The 11829-nt window shown below is 38.8% G+C and overlaps 1 protein-coding gene across 2 annotated transcripts; it reads right to left on the reverse strand.

The window, feature by feature from the left end:
• Window positions 1-7657: 7657 nt before the first annotated feature.
• On the reverse strand, window positions 7658-9487 carry LOC103452772 (peroxidase 29). Of its 2 annotated transcripts, none has more exons than XM_008392306.4 (3): window positions 9046-9487; window positions 8352-8712; window positions 7658-8201 (listed from the first exon to the last, which is right to left on the reverse strand). In XM_008392306.4, the coding sequence occupies exons 1-3, from the start codon at window positions 9250-9252 to the stop codon at window positions 7795-7797; spliced, it is 975 nt and encodes a 324-aa protein (XP_008390528.2). In that variant the 5' UTR covers window positions 9253-9487; the 3' UTR covers window positions 7658-7794. The 2 variants fall into 2 exon arrangements, with proteins under 2 accessions (XP_008390528.2, XP_070667280.1); XM_070811179.1 differs by having other exon boundaries at window positions 8352-8571; window positions 9046-9388.
• Between the last annotated feature and the right edge of the window lie 2342 nt (window positions 9488-11829).

Genomic DNA, 11829 nt, shown 5'->3' on the forward strand with positions numbered 1-11829 from the left:
TTTTCTTTATCCAACGGTCCAGGTTCAAATTTTTTTTTTTAGTTTTATATTTATATATTTATTGAATTCAACGGGTTAGATCAAATATAATCAAATTCTAATGGTAAAAAAAAAGATCTAACGGTCCAAATTTAAATCCAAAGGCTAAAATAATTAAAAAAATTATTTAACTTAAAATTCATACCTATGTATTTTGTTTGTACCATACTTGACCAATCCCGAAACTACTGAGCACCGGTCAACGTTATACCGTCAATGACCTAGAAGAGTTTCCCTCCAACCAGGAGGTCAATCACAGCGCGACACGTGTCGACATCAGAACCAATCCTAGCGCGACACGTGTCAACATCAGAAGCCAATCACAACACGACACGTGTCAATGTCAGAATGAAACTAGAAACTCCCTTCTATAAATAGAGATCATTCTCTCACAATATTTCCTAATGTCATTTGTACTAAATCATTCACTAGTACTCACTAAGTGAGAGCTTGAACCTATGTACTTGTGTAAACCCTTCACAATTAATGAGAACTCCTCTACTCCGTGGATGTAGCCAATCTGGGTGAACCACGTACATCTTGTGTTTGCTTCCCTGTCCCTATCCATTTACATACTTATCCACACTAGTGACCGGAGCAATCTAGCGAAGGTCACAAACTTAACACTTTCTGTTGTACCAAAGTCCTCACTAATTTTGTGCATCACCATTTGGCACCGTCTGTGGGAAACGACACAAAAGGCTGTGTCAGTTCTCTCTCTTTTTTTTCACCTCCGCCATGGATTTGCAAAATCTGCAAAATCAACACTGTAAAATCTGCAAAATCAACACTGCAAAATCTACAAAAACTCATAAACCTCACTGGGCTTTTCCAGAAAAAGCATTCACTAAGCTCCAAAACTCATCCCTTAAACACTATCTCTCTCCCTCTCTCTAAAAATGGAAAGACATCATCACTCACAACAAAGCAACAGCAACCTCTGCTCGCCAACATCGCCACCCACGACCTTTGTTCAGGCAGACACAAACAACTTTAGAGACCTCGTTCAGAAGCTGACAGGCTTATCCAGCGACTCGGAAAAGCTCCCCATCACACACCCAGCAAGGCACTACCCTAAAGCACCCATAAGTACCGGTGACCCCACCGACCTTCGCTGGTCACCATTCAAGCTGCAAGAGCGAAAACACACCATGAGAAAACTCAAGATTAAGCTTAGTCTCGCAACCCTACACGGCTCTCAGCCGATTCCGAGTCTCGTCACCCCACTCAGGTTCAAGTCGTTTTCATTCTCGAGTTCTGGTTCCGAGTCGCTGTCGTCTCCAACAACGGTGGCCGAGGAGAAGAAGACAATTGTGGAGAAGGGGTTTTATTTGCACCTTTTGCCACTCAGTACAAAGCTGCTAGTTAAGATCAGGGCAAGCTGGATCGACAAAGCTGATGTTCTTAGTCCCACCGATCAGGTCCTCATGATCAAGCAATTTCATGCCGGATCAACATTTTTAGCATCCATGAATCTGCACAAAGCCGATCAGGTCCTCCAAACCCAAACACCTGGAACGACCCACAAAACCTGAACCCAGTTCGATCCCAACCGGTTCGAACCATGTCCTACCATTTCACTCCCTCCAGTAGATCGATTAAAGATTTTCTAGCAGCAGCTGTCTGAGAGTCACAGTCTCTGAGTGCTTCTCTCTCCTCAGCTTAATTCCTCAAGGCCATCTTTGCTTTTTTGGTTTTCAAGATCTTAGCAACTTCAAAAATGAGTGATTCGCTGAGTGATCCGGTGGGTAAACACGTTATCAGTTTCAAAGATTGTCCGGCGGAGGCGAAGGAGGACACGATGGCATCGGCGGCACCGGTGAACGGGGTTGAGCCGGCCCACCAAATGTACCGAGAAATCAAGAAATCCCGCATCCATTAAGGTAGTTTGGAAAGTACCATGAGTAAGCATCCAGAAATCCCAGGGCAGGGACGAGTTCTTCAAGACCCGCATCCAGAAATCCCAAGCCTTCGCCCTCGCGAGCTTCTGGCCACTTTGTCAATCAGCTTCTGGCCTTCGCCCTCGCGAGCTTCTGGGCACTCTGAGTCCCTGTGGGACTTTGCTTCCTACTCCGAAACAGTCGCCCAAGAACATGCTCGCCGGAGCACCACCTCCGTCGATTCCAAGATCTTCAAAGCCCTGCAGCAGTGCCCACGACGATGCTAGATCCGAATCCGACAAACAAGCATCCAATGAAAGTGAAAAGCACCCTAGTGCCCAACAAAGTTGCCCATCAACAGCAATGAAAAGAAAAAGCAACGGATGTTTACAGAAAGCAAAAGAAAGGAGCGGGGAGATCAAGCAAAGCATAAAAGCAGTGGAGAACAAAGCAGAACAGAGAAAAGCAAAAAAAAAAAAAACAAACAAAGCAGAAAGCAAAAGAGAAAGCAAAAGAGAAAAGCAAAAGATTTTCCTATTATTATGATTTCTTCTGTCTGCCAGGTGAAGATACAGAGAGAGGGCAGCAGAAAAACACTGCAAAAGTAAGGAATAAACACCCCATCTGAATGATGTAATTTATTATCTTTCGGAGACATCTGTATAAACCCCATCAGAAGGTAATTAAAAAAAACGGCAAAGCCCAAAATAAATGGGCCGGAATATTGTGTGGATAGCGAAGGCCCATAAGCCTAAAATAGCTCTAACCAGGCGATTAAAAGTACGCCCAATACTTTACAATTATTCGACAACCTACCGCTATTACCACCAACCAGGTGATCAAAAGTACGCCTAGTACTCCATAATTATTCGACAACCTGTCACTATTACCACCAACCAGGTGATGAAATGTACAACCCGTACTCTAATATCATTTGGCAACTAGCCATTCATGCCACCAACCAGGTGATGAAATGTACAACCCGTACTTTCCTTCATGCCACCAACCAGGTGATCAAAAGTACGTCAAGTACTCCAAATTATACCTGAGCATTACTCATGCCATTCATACATAAACATTCATGAGCATCATTCATGTTAACATTCATGAGCATCACTCATGACAACATCCATGAGCATCACTCATGACAACATCCATGAGCATCACTCATGTCAATCAATATAAACATTCATGGGCATCACTCATGTCAACACAGCTTCAAAAGCTTCATTTACAGAACTCTAGCTTCAAAAGCTTCATTTACAGAGCTCTAGCTTCAAAAACTTCATTTACAAAAGCTCCAGCTTCGAAAGCTTCATTTACAGAGCTCTAGCTTCAAAGCTTCACTTGCAAAGCTTCACCTACTAAGCTTCAGTGCAGGGTATACAAATACCGTCTCCGAACAACCGCCACTTCGGCCCATACATGGATTCAATTTGAAGTCTCCAGCCAACAGACTCTATTGACCGAAGGCTTGGGGGACTACACTATACACCATATATTGGGCATATATTGGGCCTCAACTGGGCCTCATGAAAAATATTTAGGGGACTCTAGCCCATACTCATGTATTGAGAAGCGAGCCCTTATTCTATATAAGGGACTCCCTCACCAACATTAGAGAGCATTAACTCTAGCCCATCATTCATGTATTGAGGAGTAAGCCCTTATTCTATAAAAGGGACTCCCTCACTAACATTAGAGAGCATCAACTCTAGCCCATCATTCATGCATTGAGGAGCGAGCCCTTATTCTATAAAAGGAACTCCCTCACTTTCAAACGCCACAAGCCGAGCCAACCAAGGCAACATAAGCCACGAGCCGAGCAACCTCGCAACGTGTGCTACTTCTAGTTGAGCATCATTTCAGATTGAGCACCGCCTCATATCGAGCATCAGTTCAAGATAACATCTAGTTACTTCGGCCCACACATGGACTGAATTTCAAGTCTCCAGCCAAAATACTCTCTTGACTGAAGACTTGGGGGACTACTGTTTATACCATATTTAGGGCATCATATTTAGACCTCGTATAAATACTCGGGGAACTTAAATGTAATTATGCAATAAAGGAAGGGGTAAATATGTAATAAGTGAGGAGTCTTTATTCTATAAAAGGACCCCTCACCCTCACAATTGAAGGATGCCATTTCTGGAGCCTTCTCACCCCTCTCACATCTCCTCTCATTACAGAGGTTCTCTCCCTCACCTCTCAGATAAATACAATACAATCAGTGTGGACGTAGCCCAAACCTTGGGGTGAACCACGATACATCTTGTGTTGTTTACATTACTTGCAGATTCACGGTCGGATTTACGTTGTTCCAAGACCTCCGGTTTTGTGCATCAACATATTTGTTCAAACATCCACACAAAACTCACTTTTCTCCTACAATTCCTCCAATTTTTCTTTCTACCATTTCTTCTCATTTCCAAAATTTTCAAGATAGCAACAGAGCATGTTAGAGGTCGTAATTGGACCTTTGATGAAGATATTGCTTTATGTTTGGCATGGATTTCTGTTAGTGAAGATGGTGTCGTCGGCACCAATCAAAATAGAAAGGATTTATAGGGTAAAATCGTTGATAAGTTCCATGAAAACTCCAACGCCGGTCGAAGGGAAGTTGGTGGTGTTTATGATCAGTGGAAGATTATCAACAAAGGTGCACTTTGTAGAATTGAAGCTTGGAGAGAGCCATGGTTGACATGCCTAGTGAAAGGGGTGCCTCAGAAATTCTGAGTTCCTTTGTTGATATTTTACTTGTCATGTACATAATAGTATTTTGCAATTAATTATTTTTATGTATTTGTTGCATAGGGTGACAAAGCAATGGCAATTTACAAGACAAGAACTACACCAAAAAATCAAGCTTTTAAGTTGCATCATGCTTGGAACATCCTCAAGGATTGTCCAAGGTGGGGAACCGATGCGAATCAACAATGTGGAAGATTATTTCATAATGAAGCCCCACCCCTAAATGATGTCAATGAAGGTGTGAATTTTGCTGACAATGAAGGTATCGACCAAATGAGCCCAACTTCTTCTTTGCCAAGACCCTCGGGTAGAGATAAGCAAAATGAAGCAAAGAGAACAGGGAAGTCCCAAGATCCGATACGTGCACAATTTGCTAGCGAAATGGCAAGAATGAACGAAAATCAGTGTCGTTGGCAAGAAGAATCGGCCCAAATGTTTTTGGCCGTGAAGCAAGAAGGGGATAGGGAGCAAAAAAGGTACGAAACTAATTTGATAATGGAGGACCTCGACAAATACACTCCAGAGAGGAAGAGATACTTACGTGGTAAGAAAAAAGAAATTTTACGAAGGAATGCCACGAGGAGTATATTTCAAGATGATGATTCATCTCAAGACTATCACCCAAGTCCACCACCAAGTCAAAATGATGGATATCATTATTAGGTTTATGTAGTCTATGAGTTTTCAATTGTATTAAGTTTATGTGGTTTATTAATTGTCTTTTTTTTTAAGTTTATGTGGTTTATCATGATTTTCACGTATTGATTTAGTAATTTTTCAAAATTTATTGGAATTTAAATATTTTTTGTTAAAATGTTCATAAAATTAATTTAAGATAGTCTACATAATTTTTTTTTTTTTTTAAAATTAGCCTTAATTCATTTTTTGATAATCTGGGGCTAAAATTTTATGCCCAAAGGGTTGGAGTAAAAAACCTGTTTCTGGACTAAAACCTAAATTTTCTGGGCTAAATATTTTTAAGTTTTAGATCAGGGTTGGAGATGGTCTTAGCAGAAAGTCAGATCTCGAGCATCATGGTATTTCGGAACGCCATTTCATAGCTTCAACCATACAAGTAAACAGGCAGAACCTCACTCTCCGGGCCAAAAATGGGTCATGGCTATGAACTGAAAATTTACTAGATAATAGGCTTTCTGGGTGAAATTTTTACTCAATTTTCTGAAATTTTTTGTCAGCACGACTATCGGGCAAAGAGAGGTACCTCTTTTTCCAATATTAAAATCTCTTTAAATACCACTACAACCTCTTATATATCTTATATAAATCCTGCTGAAATAATCTGCAGGAAAGATAATTCACAGGTTTTTCTGTTGGCAAGATGGTTTATATTTAACTTTCTAAATCAATGAATTTCTCTTTTCTTTCAAGAGGCCGGTTGCACAAAACATGGGCTAAATGTGTGCCAAACTCTCTAGGCACTTTTGATTTGTAGTTTTGCCTCCACAATACTTCGACCACAGGGACAGGCTGCACAGCTATAAAGCCAATTGCTGGCAATTAAGTGGCAACCTAACCAAAACCTAGTAAAGCTCAGCTAGTGTATGTGAAGCTCCTAAAGATGGATGCTTCCAATATCCGATGCCACTGGCTCAACTTGATCTTAAAGCCTCACTTTCTGCTTATGGTGGCACAACTTTTATATTAAGCACCAACCTAATCAGTAGTTAAGAACACATGCAAGTGTTTAAAAATAGACTATGAGGCAAAACAACCCGAGTTGTATTCTCCACCTGTTAAGCTTGAAAATTCGCCACACGTGAGGAGCGTGTTGAGAATGAATCCCACATTGATGAGAGAAGGGATCAACTTCAGGTAAAAAATTATTTACACTACAATTTGTTGGAATATTTTCAACAATATTAAGTAGAAGCGGTGGGTTTGTTGTGCAAAAACGGTTGCCATGTTTATGAATACAAACTTGAGCAATTTGTTGGTAACCACCGCTTGGTTTGTATGGCAGCCACCTATAAGAATCATGAAAGAGATGTGTTTCTTGGTTATTACATTACTATTAGCTGTTATTAATTTCTAAAGCATGACAACTCTTGATCAAGACTTGTGTCTGAAACCAAGTGGTATTGTCGAATGGGTATACACCTTCCGAAGATACATCAACCTCTATAACATATTTGAATGGTCAATAATAATCATTCTTTCTATTCGTTAATATTCCTCCTCCTCCACTTATATATAAAGCTCTAGAAACTAAAACCTACAGTATTATAGTTTCTAGTTAAATCTTGAGCGTTCTTGTCTATCTCCTTGAGTGTTTACAGTTTGTCTTAGGAGTGTGCAAAACTTTGACAAACAGTAGGCGTAAGGCCGGAATTCATTGTATCCACAAGGCCTATTAGCATATACCCTTCGCACCCTAGATGTGGGCAATAGAGTCGGAAAGATAGCATATTTATACACACCTTGAAGCAATCTTTCATCCTTCATCACGAACAGAACCCACATGTTAACAAAATTTCTCCAACACAATGGCTAGCACATATGTAATGTAATGGCAGAATATTGAAATGGCTCCGTTAGTACTCAATATCTGCATAAAAAAAAATTCAGACACTCTACAACTTGGATACTAGAAAGATTGTGGTAAACTGAATTGGACTCATAGGCTGTTGCCCATTTGTCAAAGATGTATTTTCTGTTGCCAACGGCAAGTGTTATGATCCATTCAACCAATTAGCCCAGATGTATAACAAGAAATTAAAGAGCCTGATCATGGTGCTTAACAAAGATCTGGAGGGTGCAAAATTTTTTTACGTAGATACATACAAAACAACGAAAGATATCATCCAAAAATATGTGTCATCTGGTGTGTGCGCTGTTGTTTTTTTAATAATTGATAGAATTGTCTTTATTTAACGGCTTAATTTAATTACCTTGCTTTCCTGTGTTTAATTCATAGGTTTTGAGGATGCAACGAATGTAAGAAAATGAGATTATCAACGAATGTATTGATAAATAAAACATAAAGCTTCTTGATCTGAAGTTGTGAAAAACACTGAAGATTCACATTCAACATGAACTGAACAGTAATTATACGAAATTTACGGAAAAAATGGTATGACAAACTATGAGCACCTCTTGCTCTTCAGTCTAATGCATTGCAATTCTTTCTGACAACGCCTTGATTCCCAGTTAAAACTCCTGAGTTGGAGAGCTTGACAAAGGCAGAAGAAAACGCCTGAAAGAAATCATCCTGATTCGCAGCAAATCGCTTGACAGCCATAGCTGTGCGCGGGTCCATTATCATTTCAGTATCAACTCTGAGGACCCCGTGGCCTCTAATTACATTCTTGTAGTAGTGGTTGTCAAATGTAAGTGTTGTAGGGTCATTAAGAACAAAGCTTGCATTTGATGCCAAAGACCCTTGTGGACAGTTTAGCCTTAAAAACGATTCAAACCCAGGTGCCATGCCTTGTACTTGGCCACCTTCATCTGCTTGGTTTAGACGATTTAGGATGTTCAAACAGTGCGTAACTCCTAGCGTGTGGGCACCTGCAAAAAATGAAACACTATGTAGTCATATGTGACGAGAGAGGTGGACACCTAGTTATAATTAACCAGTTACGCCTAGGATTTTCTCCCAAATTTAACATATCGGTTTCTTAAAAGAAAGAAAAAGGTTATTTAATTTGATGGTAATACCCATGATGGCCACAGATTCTTCAACTGTCATTTCTTTATTGGCAAATAATTGAAGCATGCCATCAACTCCAGTAGTGGCAGAAGGAAGCAAAGAATCTGCATGCTTGTAGCTTGGAGCAAAAGGGGAATCTCTCCTTCCCAAAGCAACCTTTATTTGCGGCCCTCCTGACACAACCACAGCTTCTCGAGCCGCCAATACAAGAATGTCAGCACAAGATACCTGTTGGGGACATTGTAATTCAACCATTGATTTCAGTATGTTTATCGACTCCCTCTTTCGGATGCCGAAGTTTTTCCCTGCGGCCATCTCGGATGGCACGTTGTTCGCATTCAGATCCACAAGAATTGAAGCATCACAGCCCTGTAATTACATTGTCATGCATTCTTATTGAGCAAACAACTGCACTCAGACATGCTAAGCTGAAAAATAAAATATATAAGACCCTAGTTTGTTAATTTTTTTTTTAAAACATGCACATCAGCCCCATTTTGGGAACCAATGTCTCAAACGCCTAAACTGGTATTATATACACATTTTTTTAGCAAGGGTATCAAGTTAAATTCTTAAACCAAGACAGGTGGTCCACAATAATGTTAAGGAGTTCAGAAACGTTAGTAAAGGCCCAGGAAGAGTCAACTGTTTTGTTTAACCGCCTAAATATGTGTGTATTAAATAAAATTGGAGGAAGATTACCTGAACTTGGCAATCATGGAACATGAGCCTCAGAAAAGCAGCAGGAGAAGTGGGATCAGTAAGAAAAATAGGCTGGATGGCAGCTCTAACAATGGCTTCAACTTGTGGGCATGAATTCTCATAGAAATTATAAGAAAGGCCTTGCCCTTCAACACAAATGCCGAAAACAAAGAGATGTAGTCCTACAACTATAGCTATCAGATCCATTGTGATGATTGGCTGCAGTATTATAATTAAATCCTAGTTGGAACTTCACCGCTGCTGGTATTTGAAAACTCAGGACTCTGCCTGGCTCTGCCACACCCAGTAGCCAGTAGGTGAACTTAAAGAGAAAGATATCAACTTTTTCTTTTTTCTTTTTTTAATATGTTGATGCAATTATGAACTTGTAGGACTTTTGTAGCTGCTAATTACAAGTAGGTGCGAAAAGAAAAGGTATTATAAAAACAGTGATGGAAATTGGAAACCTCAAATTAAAGGGTTTGCGGATTAGACAGGGATATTAAATATTTTCTGTCAAATGGTTTTTGCCATGCCAAATAATTGCCTTTAATACATTGCATGGCATCGATCCGAGGAACAATTTATCCTTTTTCAGTGTCTGATAATCTTGTAAGGTAAATGCTAGAATTCTACTTATAGTTTGCGACTGATATTTTTTTTCTTTGATGCAAATTTCTTATGATATATCCTTAGTTTTCATCCGGTTGAATTTTTTTTAACGCAAAATACTTGTTTTCTTGGATGTAAAGAGTCATGAGTGCAAAATTTCTCTTTTTGTAATTATGACGAGTTACTTTTGCATGTAGCATGGTGACCTACTCAACTATCATCATATAAAAGAAAAATGTTTTCTTATATAAAATCTCAAACAATGTTCCTTACAAAACACTAATTAGTAAGTAGTCATAACCGAATTAACTCTTTACACCCCACTCCAACTACATCCCACCCTTTTACCATAGGACTCGCTAATGATATAGTTCCTACAATCATCATAGTAATCGGTAGAAAGCTTTATCTTTCGTGGTATAATTACTAATTAGTAGAAAATTTTACTCAAATCTCACCAACTTAACATAAATCAAGGTTCGATTCCTTTCAATATTCACGCTTAGGGGTCGACGTACGTTTCTAAATAATAAAGGAGCAGATAAGTATGGTGGTTGACTAGAGAACAACTTTGAAGAGAGCGAAGAGAGCACATGCCCAATTCATCATATGTTTGTCAATAGCAGGAAATTAAGTTAGCAAGGTACCATGGCTCCCACAAACTTTGATTATTTTTGCTTTGTCAAAATCAAACATGCAATGCCCTTGATAGTTGATCACATATATTCATATCTAGATCCCCACAGTTCATTGTATATTTATTCTTGTAAATTTAATTTGGATTGAGGCATTACTGCTCCCTGCTTCTCAGAATTGCTGTATATGTTGGATCAAACCAAAAACAGAAACGGCACCCAAAAGGTGAAATCAATTGCAGACTCTGTATAGTTTGGTCCCTCTTGGTTTCGAAAACGACTTGCAACTACCTAAGTAATGAAACAAAGCATCATCCACATGATCACCCAAACCATATGTTTGTGTACAAAAGGCATGGTCTTAAAATTACTCACCTGTATTCATAACAGGTTTTTCAATGTACTCATAACACTCATCACGTGGTATTATTTAACTCAAATTATGACACATTTATGTTTTTAGTATACCTTAAAATTTAAATCAACATCATCGTTCACTCTTAATATTTATGTGTGTGTGTGTGTAAATATATATATATACACATATGTATACATATGTTGAGTGGAAAGATACATCACGTGACAAGTATTCTAAAACACACATACTCAAATTATGATACATATTTATGTTTTTAGTATACCTTAAAATTTAATATATCAACACCATCATTCACTCTTAATATTTATGTGTATATATATATACATACGTTGAGTGGAAAGATACACGTGACAAATATTCTAAAACACACATACAAACTTCTCCGCATTAAGAATGCAATGAACAAAAATAGGGACACTTGTCAAGTTGGGAAAGTAGAGACTCTGAAAGCGGCTGAGATTTAACCTAGCAGCACCGCTAGCTGTCAGAGTCAGCAAGAATGTCATGAGGCTGTAACTTTTACCAGTGTAGATCTTCTTCTTCTTTGATATACTGTCACTGCTTTGGGTTTTGGGTGGTTTTTCAACCACAATTGATCATAAGACCCTCCTAATCTCTCTACTCTTCCATCCCCTCTTATTTAAACGATAACGGTTAAGTCACGTCAATATTTTATATTGATTTTTATATAAAAATAATAAGACAAAAATCAATGTGTAAAAGCAGAGGAAAGAAATGGATGAGAATAAGAGAGTAGAGAATCCTCCTCCCAGAAGAATAGACCCATCCTGCAAATGTGGATTTTGGACCAAAAACTTGGCTCTATACCCATTTATGAAGTCTGACAAGTCATATTTTGGAGTTTTGAGCCCTTTTCATCAAGGAAGGGTTCACTTGTTCACCAATTGTTGTTCCATCTAATTTACTTGACTCGCTCGTTCTCTCTCTCTCTTTCTCTCTCTCTCTCTCATTTAAGAAGTGCGACGCAATTGTTTATCTAACCTGTAAGTATATCTTTTAACTTCCTCGAAAAATCTTTCAGCTCGTTTAGAAATATCTATAAAATGATTGAAATCTCTTTAGAAGATGAGACATTTTTGAAATTAATACTTAATAAAAATATAAGTGAATCATAGAAAAAACGCTTGAAGTGAATCT

Source organism: Malus domestica, chromosome 13 (assembly GCF_042453785.1).
Source record: "Malus domestica chromosome 13, GDT2T_hap1".
Taxonomy (NCBI): domain Eukaryota; kingdom Viridiplantae; phylum Streptophyta; class Magnoliopsida; order Rosales; family Rosaceae; genus Malus; species Malus domestica.